Source organism: Podarcis cretensis (assembly GCF_951804945.1).
Source record: "Podarcis cretensis genome assembly, chromosome: 18".
NCBI classification, from domain to species: domain Eukaryota; kingdom Metazoa; phylum Chordata; class Lepidosauria; order Squamata; family Lacertidae; genus Podarcis; species Podarcis cretensis.
Window position 1 is genome coordinate 14,322,314 of NC_137188.1, and position 21,590 is coordinate 14,343,903.

A 21,590-nucleotide genomic window follows, 5' to 3' on the forward strand; every position below is an offset into this window, starting at 1 on the left:
GATCAGAAGGTCGGCGGTTCAAATCCCCATGACGGGGTGATCCCCCGTTGCTCGGTCCCTGCTCCTGCCAACCTAGCAGTTCAAAAGCACGTCAAAGTGCAAGTAGATAAATAGGTAGCGCTCCGGCGGGAAGGTAAACGGCGTTTCTATGCGCTGCACTGGTTCGTCAGAAGCAGCTTAGTCATGCTGGCCACATGACCCGGAAGCTGTACGCCGGCTCCCTTGGTCAGTAAAGTAAGATGAGCGCTGCAACCCCAGAGTCGTCTGCGACTGGACCTAATGTTCAGGGGTCCCTTTACCTTTACTTTAAATGAATATTGTGAAATGTCACACTCACCTGCCATTTTCTGGGCTCTCTGGCGGCCGCCCTCCGCAAAAACGGCCATGGCTCGGATGGCGGCTCGGAGCGTGGCCCACCGGAAGACGGCCACGGGGTCCATCCCAATGAGCTCCCGGACGTAAGCGCTGTCGCTGCTCCGCAGCAAGGCGACGATGTCGGGCCGCATGTAATCCATGTTCTTCTCCCGGAAATCCTGCAGGGAAGGGAGGGTCGATGAAGGCGAAGCGCAGAGCAAGGCGGGCAACCCCTGACCTAGTGCTTCCGCCCCCCCCCCTACCTTTATCTGGTATTTCACTTTGCCTGCAAAGTGCTGGATGATGAAGGCCGGCTCCAGGACGGGCGTCCCAATGAAGAACCTGTTGTCCTCGTGCTGCTGCTTGAACTTGGCTAGGAGCGTCTGGCTGGTGGCGTGCGGGAAGCTGGAGCAAGGGGGCGGGGGAGGGTTAAAAACCAAAGAAAAAGACAAAGACTTCTCATATTGTTGCCAATGGCGTCTGTCTGAGAGGCAATGGAGTGTGGTTCCAGGCATGAAATAAAACTGGCCAAAGTGACCTCCACGGGCGCAGGCCTGGGCAACGTGCATGGAGGTCCTGGCCTGTCAGATGAGACACACACAAAGGAAAGCAGAGCAAGGAAAGCAGAGCACCAGCCTAGCTGCAGGAATTGCCGGAAGGGGGCATACGGGACGGTTGTCTTAGTGACCCTCCGTGGAAACGTCACTCTTTCCCAGGGTTTGCTCTGAGCAAAGCTCAGTCGAAGGCTAAGCTCTGCGCCAGCTGAACTTACTTGCTTTCCTCGTCCAGCAGGTAGAAGAGGCCAGTGGGCTTCTTGCTGATGAGGTGGATGCAGGCCACGTTGTCGGTATAGTCAATGTTGTGCCACGCGATCCCTTCGCTCTGATACTCCTCCTGTGGACAAATGAAACAGACCCTTGAGAAGCCGGTGTCCCCTGGCCTCATAAGATAGGACCTGGGGAGGGGCGTTGTCCAATGGAAGTGGCTGGCAGAGGGCAGGACAAATGGCCAGGGAGTGGTTTTAACTTGTGCGAAGAGGCGGATACTTTGAAGGAGGATTGTTTTCATTTCATGAAATTCATTTACTGCTTGATTGAGGGGAAACCCCTGAAAGCGGGTTTTCAAGCAAGGTAAAACAATTAAATTATCAGTAAGATGCAAGCAATTATCCTCCCATCCAAGCAAGAAAAGAGGCATTTTCATTCCCAGCAGGGTGAAAACCCTCAAAGAAGCAAGGCCTGGTGAGAGAGTTCTGTGGGCCAGAAAGAGAGGCTTGGAGGGCCAACATTTCAGCCCTGGAATATTGATGCTCCCCTCCGCCCCCAGCGATTCCTTACCTGTTCAAGCTTAAAGATGTGCTGGTTGAAATAATACTGCAGCTGCTCGTTGGCATAGTTTATGCAGAACTGCTCGAAGCTGTTGGTGTTGAAGTCCTCAAAGCCAAAGATGTCGAGCACCCCAATGGAAAAGCACTGTGCAGTGAGAAGGAGGGAGGGAGGGAGGGAGGGAGGGAGGGGAGGGAGGGAGGAAGGAAGGAGCGAAGCAACAGAGGGTGGCATCAGAAGGACAGTGGTATTTTAATCTTGTTTTTTAAGCTGTATTTCAATCAATTGTTTTTATATTTGGTTTTAGGGTTAGGGTTAGGGTTAGGGTCTTGGCTGGGGAGGGCAAGGTATAAATAAAATTTATTATTATTATTATTATTATTATTATTATTATTATTATTATTATGAGTCCCGTGATCTTTGTCGACTGCAAGCAGCAAGAAAGGCCATGCTCATTGGTGTGTAATTGGGACAGCGAGTCTGCGAGGGCTGGGCAATATATTGATATATCGTCCCAAACCGATCTGAAGTCTGTATCGTGATATTGGTTTCACAATTACTGCAAATCACGATGCGTGTGACTGTGTGGGCGCTATGCAAAAATCACGACGTGGGGGAAACCGCGAAGCCCGCCAAAGCCTCTACATTCCAGACATCGTGATATATCAGCATATGGCGATGTTTAGCAAGTATCTCCCAGCCCCAGAGGCTGCCATTGTTCCCTGAAGACATACCACCACAGATTCCTCCATGTCCTTCTTGTTGAGGAGTGCGTGGTTAATTCGCAGAACTATCCAGTCGAAAAGGGCGCTGTAGAGAGACTTGGCCATGGAGTCACGAGCCGTGACGGCCTGCAGGTTGGAGAAAGAGGCACAGACGAAGGAACGTTGAGGAAATCTTGGGAGATCAGGCTCGAGGGGGCCCTCTTGGTTCTGTTCAGGCACTCTCTATGGCCTCAAGCAGGGCATCTTTCCCCAGGCTGAACCCAGGCCTTCTCAGCTGCTGGAAGGACACCGTGACGAGTGCCAGAGCGCACGGAAATGCCATTTACCTTCCCGCTGCAGCGGTACCTATTTACTTGCACTGGCGTGCTTTCAAACTGCTAGGTTTGACCCCTAGCTCACCCCGCCACAGGGATTTGAACGGCCGACCTTCCAACTGGCAAGCCAAAGAGGCTCTGTGGTTTAGACCCCAGCGCCACCCATGTCCTATCTGCTGTAGCTGTATCTCTGTGACTCCCGCTGATATGACACTTCTCTCCTTTTTTTTTTTTTAGTTGTTTTCTTTCAAATCATGAGAACTGTCCTAATCTCAAAATAAAGAAGCCCATTGGCTCAGCTCACCCTGTGATCCAACCTACTCCTAAAAAAATAAATGTTGCCTTTCTCTGTGCTCTACCAGTAACGCTCGCTGGCCAGCTCTTAGCAGACGCCATCTCACCTCGCTGAGGCTGTAGGGCAGGATCAGCTTGTCGTTCGCAGTCACCGTTTTTCTTTTCGTTAATACTTCCACCAAGATTTCACGTTTCACCTGGGGAGGGCGGGAGCAAGATCAGGAATGCTTGACCTGAGAGAGGCAGGCGGAGCCAGCCTGCAGTGGTTTTGCTACCCCTTGGCCCAGAGTGTCCCCCAGGGACCTGCTCCTTCGGTCCATGAAATATATCCATTAGATTTATGGGAGTTCGGCATCTGGAGGCTACATATATCCCTCCCCCCCGAGATAAACCTCCACCACTCCTGGATCACTTTAAAACTCCGGGATGGAGAACTTCTGTGGCCCTCCAGAAAAGAAGAATGAGAGAACTAAATGTTTGGGAGGAATAATAAATAAAATGTTAGGTGTCACTGTCCCTGCCATACCGCCCCCCCCCCGGCAATCAATCAGCATATTTTCTTAATGAGGGGGGGATCTGGAACCTTCAGGAGCTGGGAGAGAATGTCCAACACTTCGGGGGGTCCGACCTCCAGGCCCTCGTCCCGACCTGCCGCCCGCTTCTTGTAGGTGACGTTCCCCAGGTACAGAATAGCAGACAGGACTGAAAAAATCCTGGAGAAAGAAAAGCACAGAGAGCAGAGCTGAAGACACCGGTCTGCATGTGCAGATGCCCAGAGCGGCTGGGGCAACTCAAGATAGATGGGCGGCATAATAAAAAATAAAACTGGCTGCAACTTTCTAAATATCTGGGTAGACTTGTCTAAACAAAAATGTTTTTAGCATGGGAGGCTTCCCTTTGGGGCATCTAGTTATCCACTGTGAGAACTGGACACCGGACAAGGTGAGTCCCTGTGAGCCTGACCCCCCCCCCCTCTTGCAGGGCTTTCCCCATGTTGTTATGTACTTACTGCTTTTTGGTCGCCGGAAGGAAGCCAACCATCTCCATGGCTTGCTTTAACCGTTCAAAGTCGTGCTTGAGGTCTTCCCCATCTTCAATTTTCAAGTTATGCTGCAAGAAGAAAAAGGCAAATAAACGGCTAAATCTAAGCACAGAAACAAAACCATGCATGTTCCTTCCTTGGAGGTTTTTAAGCAGAGGCTGTGGATGCTTCAGCTGAGATTCCTATATTGCAGGGGGCTGGACTAGATGAGGTCCCAGCCAACTTTACGATTCTATGGTATGTGTGTGTTAGTATTAAATATCATGAATAAAACAAGGATAACTTTTTTAATAAAAAGAAGAAGGAGGCATGTGGTGCCCAAGAGTGGGGTGTCCAGCTGGCTGCATCAGGCCTGACCTGGCTAGGAAACCCTCCTCAAGACCCGCGACCTCTGGCCTTCTGGGACTGAGCAAGGCGATCCCCGCTGAACACTTGAGTGGAACAAAGGAGGCCTGTTTGGGGTCCCCCCCCACCAGTACCTCTGGAGCGTGGGGCAGACACAAAAGCGCCTTTTCCATCTGTCCCAGCCAGGCTCACATAAGGAGGGCCTTTGTGTACCTGGTTGAGGTAGAAATAGTCTTCGGGTTGCTTGAGGTGGAATTCCTGACGCTCCTCCTCGCTGACGCCAAGCAGCAAATAGTAGAACACGTGGTAGTTCCTTCAGGAAGGAGAACGGACACACACAGAGACACGTCTGTTAGCAGAAGCCGCTTGGCTCGCTCTTTTCATAGCTTGCGCACCTTTCTGCATGCGCTCCTGAAACCAGACTGAAGTGGATCCAGGTTGTCCGTAGACCCTGGACAGGTATGGGTCTCTGCAGATTTGGGAAGTTATCTGCCCATTCCTGTTTACACCCCTGAATGTGCCCATTTTATCTTCACAACAAGCTACACAGCGCATTAGGCTTAAAGGCAGTGTCTGGCTGTTGAGATTCAATCCCAGGCCCCAGGGATTTTGCACGTCTTAATAGATTTCTGGCTTCTAAATTCTTTGAGCCCTCCCTCATTCATCCACCCTTAGCTCTCCTCGCTTCCTACTCTGGGTGCACAGTAATAATAATAATAATAATAATAATAATAATTGTCAGAGCTGCCTCCAGGTCCCAGCTCACAGAGGACCAACGCTAGGCTGTAGTTATGTACAAAAGTCTTTATTGAGATTCAGTTTCCATTTTAAAGCCGCAGCGTGCAGCTCTACGTCTCGACCTTAGACCGGCGAAGTCCCGTCTGAGTCTCCTCCCCTTCCACACCAGTTTAAGACCCTCGCCTTGCTCCACCTCTTCCTAAGTTCCTTTCTCCTCTGGGCCCTCCTGCCCGCTAGGGTCTCATCCTTCCTGGACTCCTCTGACGCTGACCCTGACGATTCTTGCCCCTCCTTCCGGCGGGCTTTAGGACCTGGTTCCCTATCCGGGCTACCTTCTGTGCCGCTCGCCTGTACCTTTGAACTTGGCGCGCGCGCCCAGCCTGCAACTTTCCTCTTGACCGTTAACTCGCTCTCCGATGGAGGCGTGGTCAACCCTGACTCATCTTCTCTCGCTGGTGGTGCATATGTGGGCTCTGACACCTGGGACTCCTCCCCCCCCACTACGCTCTGGTGGGGAAGCTGGTCCTGATTTCCAACTGCTGCTCTGGGAGTCCCCGCTGGTCCCTTGCTTCTGGGGTGTCCCCCTTGGGTCGCCCCTTGCCCTGCCCATCGGCGCCCCCTTCTGTGAATCTTCCGATTCGCTGGAGAGGCTCATGGAATCTATCGGGCTGCTGTCATCTTCTCCTACGCTGCCCTCGGATTGCTCCCCCTCGCTCTCCATCTCCTCTCCTCCCTGCGCTCCCGCTGAGTCCCTGACAATAATAATAATAATAATAATAATAATAATAATAATAATAATAGTAATAATAATTTACTAACGACGACTTTCCCTTTTCCGAAGTGTAAAATGCACCATGTATTTCAAGTTAAACCACAGTCTTTCTCCTCACCTTTCGTTCTTTTCCCGGGACACCAAGCGAGATTTTTCGAGCAGGTACTTTTCAACCACAGCCCTGGAATCCACCAAGAGAAAAAAAGAGTGAATGGGGGGGAAAAGAAAGACAAGCTGCCCCCCGCAACAAGGTTCTATGGTGCTCGAATCCGTGGAGCCAGGCAAGCCATTTTCCTTATGAAGGACAAGGGGGGAAGGAAGAGAGGGGGTCTCACTTCCAGCCATATTCTGCTGGTGGAGGACAACTGCTTTGTGAAACAGCGAGGACAACCCCCCCCCCAAGAGCCTGGAAGCTGCACTCACCCCCGGACAATGCCGTTCTCCAAATAGTTGACCTGGATGAATTTCCCAAACCGGCTGGAATTGTTGTTGTGGGCTGTTTTTGCATTTCCAAAGGCCTGCAGTGAAGTGAAATAATGAGGCAAATGTCTGCAGCAAAGTTCAGAAATGACTGACAGTAGCATTGGTCAGTTAAGTATTTTTATTTATTTACTTGATGGGGGGCAGCTCCCCCTCTCCCCTCAGCGACACTCATGGGCAGTAGCTCTCGGGGGTTTCTTGTACTGCTGACAATCCCAGTCCTAAATGGATTGACGCTGGGACATTCCGCAAGCAAAGCCTGCACCCTATCACTGAGCTGCGGCCCTTGCCCTCAAAATAATGCACGATTCTAGTCCTCATGGTCTACAAACCATGGTCTATGCTTATAAAGAGCTGAATTGTTCTTCTTCCCTTCTCAAATAACTAAAGGCAGCCAGGATTAAACCAGAGATTTTCCATACTCAGCAGGTGCTAGGCTCTGCTGTTGACACTCGGATAGAGTAACAAAGCTCTTTTTCTCTCACACACACGCAGCTCAAGGTGCTGGCAGCACATCACCCAGTCTTATTAAATCCAGAAAACCGTACAATATAAATTTATCATGCTTGTAAAACAAAGTTCAGCACCAATCCTCCTTTGGACTCCATCAGTGAGGCTGAGAGGGAAGGCTTGTCGTCTGGCAGTCCATGCATCCTGCCCAGGTTTGCGCCCCGTGGAGGTTACGGTTTGACTTCACCCCCAGAGGTTCACTCTGTTGTCTCTCAAGACAGATGGATGCCAGAAACGAGGCACAGAGGCTGGACCAAACAGCTTTCTCACCTACTCCCCTCCTGCAAGGGCACACACACACATGCTTTGTGGCAGGCAGCTGGCTGCAACACCCACAACATTTAGCATATAGCTCACAGTACTGGGCGGAAACCAACCCCAAACTGGGGCTGACTCATTTATCCTAGAGTCACAGAGCCAACACAACATCCTTGTGACATCAGAATAAGAAGCAAGGCTCTTTCTTTTTTTAAAAAGAGGAAGTTAGGGCCTTCCCTCGCCCTCCTCTCTCAGAAAACCTGTTGACTTGGTGACCTCCTCACCATCAGCTGCAACCCCCTGGGCTGAACCCAGGAAGAAAGTGAGAAACGGAGGGGAGAGAGGGTGAAGTAACAAAAACTACACCAAACCAAGAGCAAAGGTGGCTTCCAGAACAATTCAAAGGTTGCAGGAGGGAAGGGAGGGCTTTGGTAAGAGGGCTGGTGCGAGACAACAGGCAGCGGGTGCCTCCTGCCACCACTGTTTCCTGTGGGAGGGAGTTCCACAGTCTAACCCTGCATTTTCTTTGGTCTGTCCTGAACCTTCCAACATTCAGCTTCACTTCATGAATTCTAGCGTTATGAGGGAGGGAGAAGAACGCAATTTCCCCAAGCCATGCAGAATGTTATAAACTGGACAGTCACCTCTCACTCGCCTTTCCTCTTTACTATAAAGACCCAGATGCTGCAATCTTTCCTCACAGCTGAATGTCTGTTGGCTGGATGACTAAAGAAGGCTTTAGGTCAGGGGTGAGGAAGGTCTGTGGCCCTCCAGATGTTACCAGATGCCATCATCATCACCACCACCACCCAAGACCTTTGACCCTACTGGCTTCAAGGACTGCTGAGAGCTCAATCCCCAACTCCCTCCCTGCACTTTAGGTTACATTCCTAGATTTACGCAGGCTCCATTTTGTTGCAAACCGACAGGTTTTTCGTTGTTCCAACAGGATGCATTGAGGTCATTTTGAGAAACACCATGAATTTTGAACTGGGAAGCCTGGGTTTAAAAGCTCAATCTGCCCTGACCGATCTCCTAATTTCCTCTCCGCCCCTTTTACAATTACCCATGTAAGCCGCCTATGGTTTTCTGAAAGGAACCCAAGAGTGTGATGACCTCATCTGTGTGGTATTTAGCCCAACTACAGAGCAAATTCTCCAAAGCTGATTAAAAAAAATAAAAAATAAACCCAAGCTGGGCCATATAAAGTCCCCAAACCATGTCAGTGGCAGCGAAATGTGGCTATTTTTGAGAAAGGGTATCCACCTATTCTTACAGCCTCTCAGAGAAAACCCCCCACCCCCACCAAAACCCAAAGCAAGTTGCTAGATTAAGAGAACGAAAAAGAAACACTCTCCAAAATGCTACCCGCAGTGCCAGGACAGAATCTGTGCCCCAAAAGGCTGCCAGTAGCTCTCTTCCCGGCCCCCATTTCATTGGGCTTCATCCCCTGGCGAGCCCAGTGGCACGGAAGAAGTCGTCCCCGAAGCCATGGAAGCCAAGGGCTTGAGATGAGTCTGGCTCAACGCAGAACTCTCTTCCGTGTGCCAGAAGGCAGGCATGACTCCGGAAGCATCGGAGCAAGAGTCCTTTCTCGGAAACTTCTAAGAAATGAATTTCCGGAGGCAGATGGGTGTGTGTGTGTGGGGGGGTGTTTCTTCCCAACTACTGCACAAGAATCTCAGCTTCCCAAACAGCCTGCAGCCACACAGGCATTCTGGGAGGAGTCCTCGCATTTCCTGATGATATTTCAGAGCACCTGAAGCCCCTTAGTGCTATCTGCCGCACCCTCCCAAAGGCACCCATGAGGTCTACGCTCTGATGCCACTGCCGGGGGCAGCAATGCTACCAGTTGCAGGAAACCACAGGAGGGGAGAGGGCCCTTGCGCTCACGTCCCCCTAACTTGTGGGCTTCCCAGAAGAGCCGTCCAGTCGGGTGCTGGACTAGATGGGCCACTGGCCTCAGCATCAGGCTCCTCTTAACTTTCCCTCAAATGGAACGTGAAGAACTTCCCTTCCCTTCCCTTCCCTTCCCTCCTCCCCCCCTCCAAAAGTCTGAATGAGTTAGTAGCAACCAATGCCATGCCATCAGCTGATCCCAAAGGGGCTCCCCACAGCGACCTCCTTCCTGTTTTGGCCGACAGACCACAAGTGGAAGAAGCTCAAAGAGGTAGCCAAGCCTCAGAGATCTTCACTTCTGCTTTCTGGCGGAGGTGGGGAGGGGAGAGGGAGGGACAGACACACCAGGCAGGAGCTCTGAAGCATCCTGCCCAAGTCACTTTATGAATGGCAGCAAGATTTTTTTTTGGGGGGGAGGCAGCACGTGTCTCTGTTTGCCAGCTGAGGTGGATCCTCCTTACCTGGGCTTAAGAAATCAGAGGTGCTAAGAGAGTGGAGCTTATTTATGTGTCCGAGCAAAATTGGAAGCCTTGCTGAGAAACTCACTAGAGCAGCCTTTCTGAATGTTGCTGGACTACAACTCCCATCATCCTTGACCGCTGGTCCTACTAGCTAGGGATGGTGGGAGCTGTAGTCTCAACAACAGCTGGGGACCCAAGGTTGAGAAAGGCTACAGCAGAGGACAGGGGGAGCACCTGTGGCCCCTCCAGATGCTACTCCCATCATCATCATCATCATCATCATCATCATCCACGGACGACTGGGCCCTGCTGGCTGTTGGGTCTGATGATGTTTGGGAGCAGGAGGGTATCTGGGGGGCCACAAATGTTTCCCCAGTCCCAAGTTAAAAGCTCTTGGGCTCAGTTCCTGCTTGTGGGTTTCCTGCAGGCATCTGTTTGGCCACCGTAAGAACCAGGATACTGCCCTTTGGCCTGACCCTGCAGGCTCTTAGGTTCTGATGATCTCAAGCAAGCAACCACAGACCTGGGTGTTACACAGTACAAATAAAATATTCAGATAAAAATACGGAGACATTTGGACATCAGGGGCGAGGACAGCAAGAAGCCTGAGCCAGCTTGCTTTAAAGCTTAAGAGTGGCTGTGTCCCGTCCCCCCAGCTGTTATTTTCTGCTTTTAACAGTATTTATTTTATTATGTTTCTGGAACCCCACCCAGATTAAAGGCTCTAAATGCAAATAATAAATAGAGCTGACTGGTCTGCAGCACAGGAAAAGGATTATTATGGTTATTCTAAGGAACGCAAGAAACTGTCTCATCCCAGTTCAGACTAATCCGTTGTTTAGCCAAAGGTGGTCTGCGCTTTCCAGGGGTCTTTCCTTCCTACCAGGAGATAACTTGGCGGGGGGGGGGGGGGGAGGCAGAACCAGGGACAGTCTGCCTGCAAAGCAGCTGCTCTGCTACTGAGTGACTGGCTCCCTTCTCCAGTGGTCCTTAACAACTTGAAACCTGAGCTGCAACCGGAAGAAAGTCTCTCAGGTGCTCCTCCCATGTATAGGAGGAATAGAGTGCTTTTCCTGCATGCTCCTGAGCTGAGCAGATGCCTTCTCTTTCCATTTTTAAGAACTTGCTGGCAATTTGTCTATTCCTTCAGGCAACTAGGAATACGCATTTCCACAACAGCTGGCTCATTTTTTTTACTTTTATTTTTTATACGGTTTTATGTACTACTATTATAAACTGCTCTGGGGTGTACAGGGTCTTACGGGGGGGGGGGGAGACCTCTGGTGGGGGACATGTCATGCTCCTTCTGGGGGTACTTTGTCCACCTTTGGTCCCCACCCTGCACTCAGCTGTCAGCGTGCAGTAACGGCTGCACCCTGGGAGCGGCTTCAACTGGCTGGCTAAACCAGGCGAGGGGTGTTGGTGGGTCTCAAACCCTCAGGGGATTCCCTTGCATGTGACGACAGGCTCCAGATGGAGTGGACAAGACCAAGAGGTGCTCCAATGGTAAAGAAGGGGGTTTCTGCCCCTGTTGTAGAGGGAAGTGAGGGGCAGGTGGGGCTTGCCCCTCTGGGAGGAGGGAAACTCTGGCCCTAAATCTCCTCTACCTTGTGGGAGATCTTGGGAAGAAGAAAAGGCTCAGGAGCAAACCTTCCGCAAATCCAGAGTCCCTAAGGCGTTTGGATGGCGCCGGGTGTGCTGAAGTGGTAAACGGTGCAGGCTGGTGTTGGGAGCACACTGGAACTCTGCAAGGACCCAGGAGTGACGGAAGCCGCTCACCTGAGCTGCAGCCAGCCTATTTGAGGAAGAGCCTTCTTTGCTCTCTGAGGATTAGGAAACAGAAGCAAGCATGTGACAGAAAAAGAGCAGTTGGGGGGGGGGGTGAGAGAGAGAGAAAAAAAAGGCGTATGCAAAGTGCAGCTCTACAGTGTGCAGAAAGGTCTTTGTGGAGACTTTTGCTGCCTCTCGCTCTGATTAAGTGAAACCAAGCCATGAGGTCAGCTTCAGCTCAGGACTAGAAAAGAAAACGGCAGCCAACATCCAGTGACATACCCCCCCCCCCCCGCTCCTGTTTCTTAATCCCCATTTGTGAAAGACAGCATGGGTCAAATATGACTAAATATGGAGAGATCTCTGAAATCCCAGGAAAAATTGGGGGGGGGGGGAGAGATGCTGCTAAGGAGAGGGTCAGGAGGAGAGCCCTGCACAGAAAACAAAGGAGCCCAGCACAGAGGAAAAGGCCCCGTCTTAATACTTCCTTCCTCAGAGCTGTCCAAAACCTCAATAGTGAGCGGCTTAAAAACCCATATCAGAACATGAGAGGAGCCCTGCAGCAGCTGAGTCCAGACAACGCGAGACCATGTAGACCAGCCTCCCGTCCTCTCAAAGGCCAAGCTGATACCCCAGGGGAAGACTGCAAGCAGGAGCTGGAGGGAACAGAAGCATCTCTCCTCACTGGTGAATCAGAACACAGCCTTCACAGCCGGTAGCCCTCAGCCGCCTTACGCATTTGTCAAACCCTCTTTCAAAGCCATCCAAGTTGGGCGTGGGAGCAAATCCTACGCTGGCTGCCCACTACGCTTCCAAGTGTTGGTGCTGACCTTGAAAGCCCTAAATGGCCTCAACCCCGTATAGCCGAAGAAGCGTCTCCACCCCCATCGTTCAGCCCAGACACGGAGATCCAGCTCCGAGGGCCTTCTGGCGGTTCCCTCCCTGCGAGAGGTGAGGTTACAGGAAACCAGGCAGAGGACCTTCACGGTAGTGGTGCCTGCCTTTGTGCAACACCCTCCCAACAGATGTCAAGGAAATAAACAACCACCTGAGTTTTAGAAGACAACTGAAGGCAGCTCTGTATGGGGAAGTTTTTAAATGTTTGATGTTTTACTGTGCTCAATTTGTTTCATTTGTTGGAAGCCATGCAGAGTGGCTGGGGCAACCCAGTCCAGATGGGTGGCATATCAATAAATTTGTTGTTGTTGTTGTTTAGCCAAGCACTGGGTAAAGATGTACTGTACTTTCTTATGCCTGTCCTGAATCTCCCATAAGGACCTAAGAAGATTCAAAGCGAGCCCATCTAGATCAGCCACCCATCCTGTCCCCAATCCTCCCCACTTGAGACCCCCAGAGACCGAACCCATCCTTCCCGGTTGCAAAAAGGACTTGACAGCAGAGAGAGAGAGAGAGAGAGAGAGAGAGTTTTACAGGCTGCCTTTCACCTCCAGCACCGGTCCAGCGCCCAGAATGGTCCTCTCCACCCCGCTGGCGTAGCCCTTCTGGCTGAGGGCGGTGAGGCAGTGGATCAGGAAGTTGGTGCTCTGCGTCTTGCCGGAGCCGCTCTCCCCGGAGATGACGATGCACTGGTTGACGTGCTTCTTCAGCATGGTGTGGTAGGCCACGTCGGCGATGGCGAAGATGTGGGGCTCCAGCTTGCCCAGCTGGTGGCTCTCGTACATCTGGACGTACTTGGGGTTGTAGATGGGCAGGAACTTGAAGGGGTTGATGGCGATGAGGATGCTGCCGGCGTAGGTGTAGATCTTCTGCTTCAGGAAGCGCCGCTTGAGGTTCTCCAGCAGCGTGGCCTCCGTCAGGTTGGGCAGGTTGCACAGGTCGTTGACGTCCTCCTGCAGCCAGGGGAGGAAGCCTCGCTCGACCAGCCGCCGCGCCTCCTCCCGCCCCTCGTCCTCCCCGGAGGCCACCTGCAGGTGGACGTACTTGATGCTGCCGTCCGTGTTCCTCTCCTGCAGCAGGAAGTAGTAGCCGTCCTGCCGGGGGTGCTCATCCTGCGCCCGCCGGGGCCACAGCAGGACCCTGTGCACCGGGGAGTCATTCCCGTCCAGCACCCACTCCTCCCCGCCCGACTCCTTCACCTCCACCAGCACGTAGTGCTTAGAGACGTCCAGGCTCAGGGAGCCGATGACGTCCCGGATGACGTCGGCGGTGGTGGCGTCTTTGGTTGCCGTCACGCGGCAGCAGGAGGCACTTTCGGCCGAGAGCTGGGGGTAAATATGAAGAGTGTAGGCCGCCTTCTCGGGGCAGGCTGCACCGCCGACATCTTTCGCGCTCATCCTGCCTCGGCATACCGCCCTGGGCTCGGCTGCCGGGCTGGGTATCTGGAAGGAGAAGGAAGAAGAGAGGCGGGTCAGGGGAGGATCTCAAAGCGGAGGCGCTGGGCAATGGACTCAGGAGACCGGGGTTCAAATCCCCCCTTGGCCATGAAGCTCACTGGGTAACTTTGGGCCAGTCACTCTCTCTCAGCCTAACCTCCCTCACTGGCAGTGTTAGAAACTCAAGATATATAAGCAGGGCACAAAACGGCTCCTTAAACCAAGGTTGCAGTCGCCAAAACGGAATGTCTAGTTGCCATTTTGGGGCAAGACAGCTCATTTTTTCAAATTATGGACTGACTGGGACTGAGTGAACATCTGGCTAGTTCAGAGAACAACCTTGAGCTAGGTGAAGAACTTTGAGAACTTAAAGATGGCGGAGATGACAGGCGCCATCCTTGGTCTGACTTGAAACAAGGCAGCTTTCTGTGTTCCTGTGAACAGCAGCAGAAGCGTCTGCAGAGACGAGGTGACCAATGCGGCTGGGAGTCAGGAGCGTCTGGAAGGGGGCCAGGGCCATTGCTCCTGGGGGAGATGACATGCACCCTCACAGCAGGAACATTCAGTTTGCACTGTTTGCTCCAAGCTGCTCCAAGTCTCTGCAGCAAAGCCTGGGCAAAAACATACCCCAAATCAAACTCTCCAATACACAAAAGCTGCTTTGGATAGGGAAGATTCAGGAGAAATGGCAAAGGGACACATATGACTTTGTTTTTTTAAGCTCCTTGAAGACATCAGTGTTGCTCCAGGTCTAGGCAAGCACAAACTACCGTCACCTTGGATTTCTGATGTCCCCAAGGGACATGGTACAATGTGGGGGAGCTTTTCTACCTCAGGGAAAATTTCTACAACACATTTTTCAGTAGAAAATTTTCTCCCATTTTAAAAGAAATACGTAACATCAGCTAGCGACATTATAAGATGCCAAACCGAGCAGCTGGAATGAACACGGCAGTAATCAAATCTGCAAATCAGAAGCTGCAATTAGCTTCTTTCACATGATTAGTCCGAAGTGGTACATACATTCACAGTCAAGGATGGTAACAATTCCGAGTGCCTTCACTTTTCCCCTTAAAATCCGCTGTAAGGAATGTTATTACCATATCTTGAAACATTTGCAAGCATTTCATTAAAAAGTACTTTCCAATGGTTGCTTCAAACCAAGTTCCGCTCAACAGTAGGCCCCCCCCCCCAGTGATACAGATGTAACGGAGTTTGTAATGTCCTATAACTTCACTGGGTCTACTCATTTGATACAACCCTAAAGAAAACTTCCAGTTTGTTTAGAGTAGGGATGCAGAGAAGCAAGAGGCGACAACAACCACAGCCGTCCAACTGAGAGGCCAATCTCAGCCTCGGTGCTCCTTTTCAAAAGAGCCCTATGCACACAGAATTAACTGCAGTTCTCGATGGGAGGAGCCACACCTTAAGAAAACTTGTAAAAACAGCCCAACACCGAGCTGCGAGAGAAGGTAAAAACTGAACGCCCAAGCAGGTGGGCAGGGTGAAGGAAAGCAGCCCGGCCGAATCGCCAGGGTCAAGCTGAAAGGGGAGTTGGACGGCCCTCTGCACCCCACTTCCAACTCTACAACTGTGATTCTGCTATTCTCCAGAACATTGACTCGCAGAGCCAGTCGCCAGGGTTGGTTTCATGCATTTTTGTGCCTGGAGCAGAAGAGCCAATGGGTGTCCCCTTTCCCCAAGCGTAACCTCCTCTGACCAAGTTATTCTGGCATCTGAAAGAAGAACACCTCACCATCACCTGTCCTGGGGAGCAAAATGACAGCATTGTGTTAAAAACTGAAGAAGAACCTAGCAGCAGGATCAGGCCAAAGAGGGTCCATTTAGCCCAGTGGCTAAGCAGCTGTCCCCCAAGGGAAGCCCACAAGAAGGAACGGAGAACAGCTTGCGATTCCCAAAAACGGACATTCAGAGGCACCATCATCACTTACAGCCTTTGATGGTATATTTGTCTCTATTCTGAGCCATGCAAATTGGAGATCATTACTAACATCTTGTGGGAACAAATTCCGCAGTGCCTATGTCCTGAACCTTCCAACATTCGGCCCCAAATTCCAGTGCGACAACGGGAGAAGACCTCTCCCTATCTGCTTTCTCCACAGCACAGATATACAGCTTTTAGTATGCCTTCCTTGCTAATACAGCAGTAACGAACCATTTACAGCCTTTTCGTGACACCGAAAGTCAGCTGTCAGCTGCCCATCACATTGTGCTCAATGGGAGAGGCAGCCTGGCAAGGTCTGGGATCATCTCTCACACCAGCCACACTCAATTGACAGGACCACAACTGGCCCTGTCATCTTATCATCAAGGAGCACTTGCTCTCCAGGATATTCTGAGCCACAGGAGGAAACAAGCAGCTTGATAACCCCCAGGGTTTTAGCAGGCAGTAGTGCCACTAAAAAGATGCTCTCCAAAAAGCGAGCCCTAAGCCTGAACAACAGCCAGGCATCATCAAAGCAGCACAGAAGAAGGCAGGGAGAGCCAGGCCAAGGAAGGAGTGTTGGCTCTCATTTGTTCTCCCCAAAGGAGACAAGAGAATAAAATGCATTGTCATTAGGCCCAATTAAAAGGTCACAAAGAACCCAGGAACGTGTGCAGTGCTCTGCAGTGTTTTATGCAAGAGAAGGTTACCCCCGGCTAATAGCCACAATGGAGATAGTTGCAGCAGTAGGCCCCTGAATTCTAGTCACTGGGTACCACAAGTGGGGAGAGTTGTTCTTGAGCTCCCATGCCTCTGCCTCCTTTTTCCAGGGAAGCGGAGTTTCTCCTTCCCTCCCATAGGAAATACAAAACAAAATGGGCAGCCTTGCCACAAATCCTGGAGGGCACTGGGACGGGTTACCTGAGCCTCAGGAAGAGGGCAGGAAAGGGGGCCGCAAAGAGGAACGGGTGCCTCCCCATTGGCAGAAGTGAGGCAAGGCACCCAACCCCAAGGCCGTTTCTGTGACCCGTCGATTTAGCCAAAGCAGGCACCCCGTGCTGCCTGAAAGGAGAGGCCAGGAACAGACACGGCTTTGTCTCTTGCTGCCCGTGGGCTCTGGCGGAACAAACCGGCTGCAACGTGACCGCTTAGGAAACACGCCTACTTAGGGGAGAAGTCAAGGGTCAGGCAAATTCTCCTCAGGCATGTCTTGAGTTCTTACCAGAGTGGAGGGAGGCCGATGAGGACCCGGAGAGCTCACTCCTTCCTCCCTTCCTTCCAAGGGGAAGGCATGACACATAGGAAACTCAGCTTACTTCTCCTTCAGCTAACCCACGGAGGGGAAGCTGTGGAATCGCTTTCCTCTGGAGGTTTTCAGAAGGCTCTGGTGCCAGCGAATGCCCTTTCCTGGGCACTGAGAACTACAGCTTCTTCCAATTTGGCGCAATGGTCTGTTTGCCAAGGGAGGGTCGCTCGGTTAAGAGGGGGGAGCTGCTATTTGGGCTAGAGCCGAAGCAGCAGAGAAAAGGGAAGCAAATTTCTGGCTTCGTAGAAAGTAATTTGCCGGAGCCTTTTGCACACAGAAATTCTGAGGCTGTTTCTCAAGGCCCAAGGCTTCCCAGCACAACCTGATGGAGAGCACCTCAGTGTCAAAGGATTCGCAAAGCGCGCAGAGAACTCTTACCTTGTGCATATCACAGCCTCTGGAAAACACGGCAGAGTGTCTGTCCCCATCCCATCCCGCCAATCTGTCCGAGGCAGCGGTTTAGTCTACATAAACCCATAATTTTGAGCTGCATGTTTAACCAATGAATCATGCCAATGCTAAAAAGGGAAAGCTACCATTATAGCAAAACTGGGCAGCCAGGGGGTGGGTGGGGGAATAAAAGACACATTTCTGCAAGTGAACCACTTTGGCTCAATAAGTTCTTCCCTGCTAAACTGGGATTTATTGCCGCCCCCTCTGGAGGAGGCAGAATCGTCACAGAAGCAACAGCCTCAAATAACTCATTCAAAAAAAAAACCCCCTCCATCGACCCACACACTTTATTTACAAATATGGGCCTTTCTGTCCCTGCCGACAGAGATGGGAGATTTCTGAAGGTTTCCGGAGTTGTGAAGGGCAGAGATCCCAAAGCTATGGCAAAAGGAAACAGGTCCACTATAGAGGAACTCCAGAAGCTGCTCTGTACCAGCTCAGACCATTCGCTCCACCCAGCTCAGTATAGTCTACACTGACTGGCAGCAACATCTCTCCTGGGTTTCGGACAGGACTGAACTTGGGACCTGTCTGTCTGTCTGTCCCACTCCTGAGCAACCTACTTGATTTTTATGAGAAGGGCTGTAAGATTCTAGTCCTTGTGATTATAACTGAAGGACTGGTTTAAACAGGAAGCTGTTGCACAGAGTCAAACCACTGGTTCACCTGACGCTCAGCATTGTCTACACTGACAGGCAGCAGCCCCACCTGAAGATTCCTGGGAGTGAACATGGTGCCTTCGAAGGCAAAACAGGTATCCTACCACCCAGCTACGGCCCTTGATCATCTTGGTTACCACAGTATTCCAGGTGTGGCCTGACCAGGGCAGAAGAGAGTGGGACTAGGACTTCCTTGATCTGGACACTAGACTTCTGTGGATGCAGCCTGGAAGAGCATTCAGTTTTCTTGCTGCTGCATCACACTGTGGACTCGTGTTAAGCTTGTGGTCCACTAAGACCCCGAGATCCTTTTCACATGTCCTGCTAGTGAGCCAGGGATCTCCCATACTATATTTGTGCATCTGGTTCTTCCTGCCAAAGTGCAGAACCTGACATTTGTCCCAATGGAAATTCATTTTGTTTGGGTCCAGTTCTCCAATCTGAATTCTGATTCTGTCTTCTGCGGCGTTGGCTGCCCCTCCCAGTTTGGTGTCATCTGCAAATCTGATGAGCATCCCAATTCCTTCATCCAAGTCCTTTATAAAGATGTTGAACAATAGGCCCAGGACAGCACACACTTGTCACTTTTATCCAGGATGATGAGGAACCATTAATGTGTACTCTTTGGGTTCAGTCGGTCAACCAGCTACAAATCCACCTAAGCGTTACTTCATTCAACCCCCATTTTACCAGCCTCCACACCTGTCCTGGTAGCAATGTCAAGCTCACCGGTCCGTAGTTACCTGGGTCTTTTTTCCCCTTTCTAAAGATGGGAACCACATTTGCTCACCTCCTACTCTGACAAGTTAATGCAAATTTTTGCTTTTCAAAAGCAGACAATTCAGCTTTGTCGGACTCACACTATTGTAAGATAGTACCTCTCTCTCTCTCTCTCTCTCTCTCTCACACACACACACACAAACACACACACAGAGAGAGATCACAACCATTAGGCCTGGGCCTAAAATATTTAAGGAGCTTCCCTTTGAAAGGCAACAGGACCACCTTTGTCTGAGTGCTGTATTGTGTTACAGCAGCTCCGCTAAAGTCCAGAGCTTCCATGCTCCATTTCACTACTAAAAAGGCTTTTGAGAGCGTTAGGAAACAGAACTAAGCACACACAAGAGGAGGACTTTGTAGACATGAATGGATTTTTTTTTTGGAAAAAAACAAACACAGACCCAAACAACAACAGCAAGGAAGGATTTGCTAATCCCTGTGCAAACATTGGGCAGTTCAGTGCCAAGGGCACAGGACTGTGTGTAGCTGCAGCACAGTATTTTACAGATTGCAACTGCTTCACTGATTATCTGTTAATTATTCTATATGATTTATGCTGTAGTTGCGATGTTCTATTGTGCTCTCTCATGCTATTGTGATTTATTGATTGTGAGCTGCTCTGGGGTCCATTGGAATGTAAAACGGCATAGAGATATAGGAAAACAAGTCAAAAGCACACACACTGATCACTGATCATGTCTGCAAAGGCTGTGTATGGGAAGGCTGCTGAGTGAACCAATGGTTGCAAGTTTTTCCCATCTGCAGACTCAAAGGCTGGGTGGTGGCGTCAGTTTCTAAATACCTCATCGCAGGTCTTGTCTTTTAAACAGAACAAAGAAAGAGAAACACATAGCTTTTTTAAAACCTAGAGCCTTGAATATGCATGCTCGAATTCAGCCACTGAGGGGCTGCTCCCACCGCCCTGTACGTGATTTGAACCCAGGGCCTGCAGCCAAGATTGCTGCCCCACTCAATACTTCCACAGAGGGAGTGAAGCCACAGAACTTCCCTGGCAAGCTGAGACCACAAGTCCTGGGGCAGGGTTGGAAATCAGATGTCTAGCGCTGCACTCTCAAAAAAAGGTCCCCACAAAGAAATTTAAGATCTGTCCGGGTTGGAGTCTCCTCAACCCATGAAGTGCAATAAAAGGGTGGGTAACTGAGGGCTAAAAGGATACTACTCAAGCGGTTTATTCATACTCTGGATTATTCAAGCTAACATCGTCCATGAATCACTCTTTTCCACAAAAAAGTGCTGTCTGCTTGAAGTTTCAGCCACCAGATATGTGCGTCTTCTTTTTCATGCACACTTCAGCAGACAGCGTGTAACCCTCTTTCAATTATTCAGGGAGACAAATGTTTAAGGTTGTGTGGCAGGTCTGAGAGAGGAGCCCAGAGGCCTGGCGCTCTGCCCCTATCACACAGCCCAGACACTTCGGGGTTTGGTTTGAGTGACACAGAAAACGGACTGAGTCAACCTCTGAAGGGGGGGGGGCAGGCGGGAGAGAAGAAATCTCTTTGTTTAGTCAGCTAGTCATCCTCCAGACGCAGAGAGCAAAAGGCATGGCTCACTTTGGAAGAGAGAGGAAGTTATCAAGAACATCTGCAGCTGAAAAATGCAGAGGGGAAGCGGGGGGGGGGCGGAGAGGGGAGAAGGCAGCCCAGGAGGCTCCCGCATCAAGGGGCCTCCTCCAAGTTTGGAAGAAAGAAAGTGGGGGCTCCCCCTGCTTTCCGCCACCCCACGCAAGAACCAGCACCTCTGACATAGGTGGTCAGGAACGGTCTCACAGTGAGAGGCTGAAAGCAAGAGAAACCATGCAGAAACTTTTAAAGACTTTTTTTTTCACAGCTGACAGCCACACACAGCCACCCAAGGTGTCTGCTTATCAAATTGAGAGCACTGGTGTATTTAATCCCATCACTTGCTCAAGCCAGCAAAGACAAGAGCTCTCTCCCTCTTGTTCTCATGAACACCTTGAGGGAGAAGGGAGGGTTAGAGGTGGCAGCTGCACGGCTGGCGAGGGGGCAAGGACGGAAACCTCGCCAAAATCCCATTGTAAAAAATACAATCAAGCATTGGAGGCCTCCTAACCAAATTTACTGGGCATTCCTCAATTCAAAACCAAACCAAACCTTGCTTTCCCTCTCTGCACAGAACATCCATAAATGACGCTCTCCTTGTGTGTTGACACCCACCTTGCCTCAGAAGCACACAGGTGAAGCACCTGCACCAGAAATTTAAAGCACACCCTGCACCAAATTAGAATTCTGGAAACTGTAGTTTGCCCCTCACAAAACTACAATTCGCTAGATTCTAAGAGTGCATCCATTAAGCCACACTAGTGTTGTGTGTCCCCCCTTCTGCCCCCCACTTTCTCCTTGACAGGAAACTTTAAGAAGTGAAAACTCTTCAAAAAGAGAGCAATCCAAAAGGCCTGGCTTGATATTTCTGGTATTTCTTGCCCTAACTTATCCCCTACAGATTGGGGGGGGGGGCTGGTATGTGCAGAGGGGGTGTGAGGGGTGGGGAAGAGAGAGAAAAATCTGTTAGTTACAAAGTTGACGCAAGACGCAGAGGCTGCTGCCCAAACCACATAAGGGTGTGAGCGCGCTGCTCTGCTCGATGGAAGGCTGCCTCATGATATCATCTTCGGACGCGCACCCAACCCGACCGGCCCCAAAAATCTCTGCTCTCTTGAGCGCTGGCGAGTAAATTTCAAACAGACACACACAGAAAGGGGAGGGGCAGCTAGGAGAGCAGTGGTGCCAACTGGCTGTTTTAAGTTCTTCCTATGTCTGCCGGGTGGGGGGGGGGGAATAAACAAAAT

General features: G+C 50.9%; 1 protein-coding gene across 7 annotated transcripts in view; it reads right to left on the minus strand.

Annotated features, from left to right (window-relative positions):
- Window positions 1-21,590, minus strand: part of MYO9B (myosin IXB) — a 45,587-nt gene that overhangs the window by 21,511 nt on the left and 2,486 nt on the right. For 6 of the 7 annotated variants that reach the window (XM_079961141.1, XM_079961139.1, XM_079961140.1 and 3 more), the window contains exons 1-13: window positions 17,250-17,273; window positions 12,733-13,626; window positions 6,333-6,427; window positions 6,028-6,090; window positions 4,613-4,712; window positions 4,022-4,122; window positions 3,596-3,725; window positions 3,120-3,209; window positions 2,414-2,530; window positions 1,692-1,826; window positions 1,127-1,248; window positions 618-759; window positions 338-533 (exon numbers count right to left, since the gene is read on the minus strand). In XM_079961141.1, coding sequence (XP_079817267.1) covers window positions 338-533; window positions 618-759; window positions 1,127-1,248; window positions 1,692-1,826; window positions 2,414-2,530; window positions 3,120-3,209; window positions 3,596-3,725; window positions 4,022-4,122; window positions 4,613-4,712; window positions 6,028-6,090; window positions 6,333-6,427; window positions 12,733-13,626; window positions 17,250-17,258 — 2,194 coding nt within the window. In that variant the 5' untranslated portion in view covers window positions 17,259-17,273. Of the gene's footprint in view, window positions 1-337; window positions 534-617; window positions 760-1,126; window positions 1,249-1,691; window positions 1,827-2,413; window positions 2,531-3,119; window positions 3,210-3,595; window positions 3,726-4,021; window positions 4,123-4,612; window positions 4,713-6,027; window positions 6,091-6,332; window positions 6,428-12,732; window positions 13,627-17,249; window positions 17,274-21,590 lie in introns of those variants that run through there. The other variant, XM_079961138.1, reaches the window with a different exon arrangement.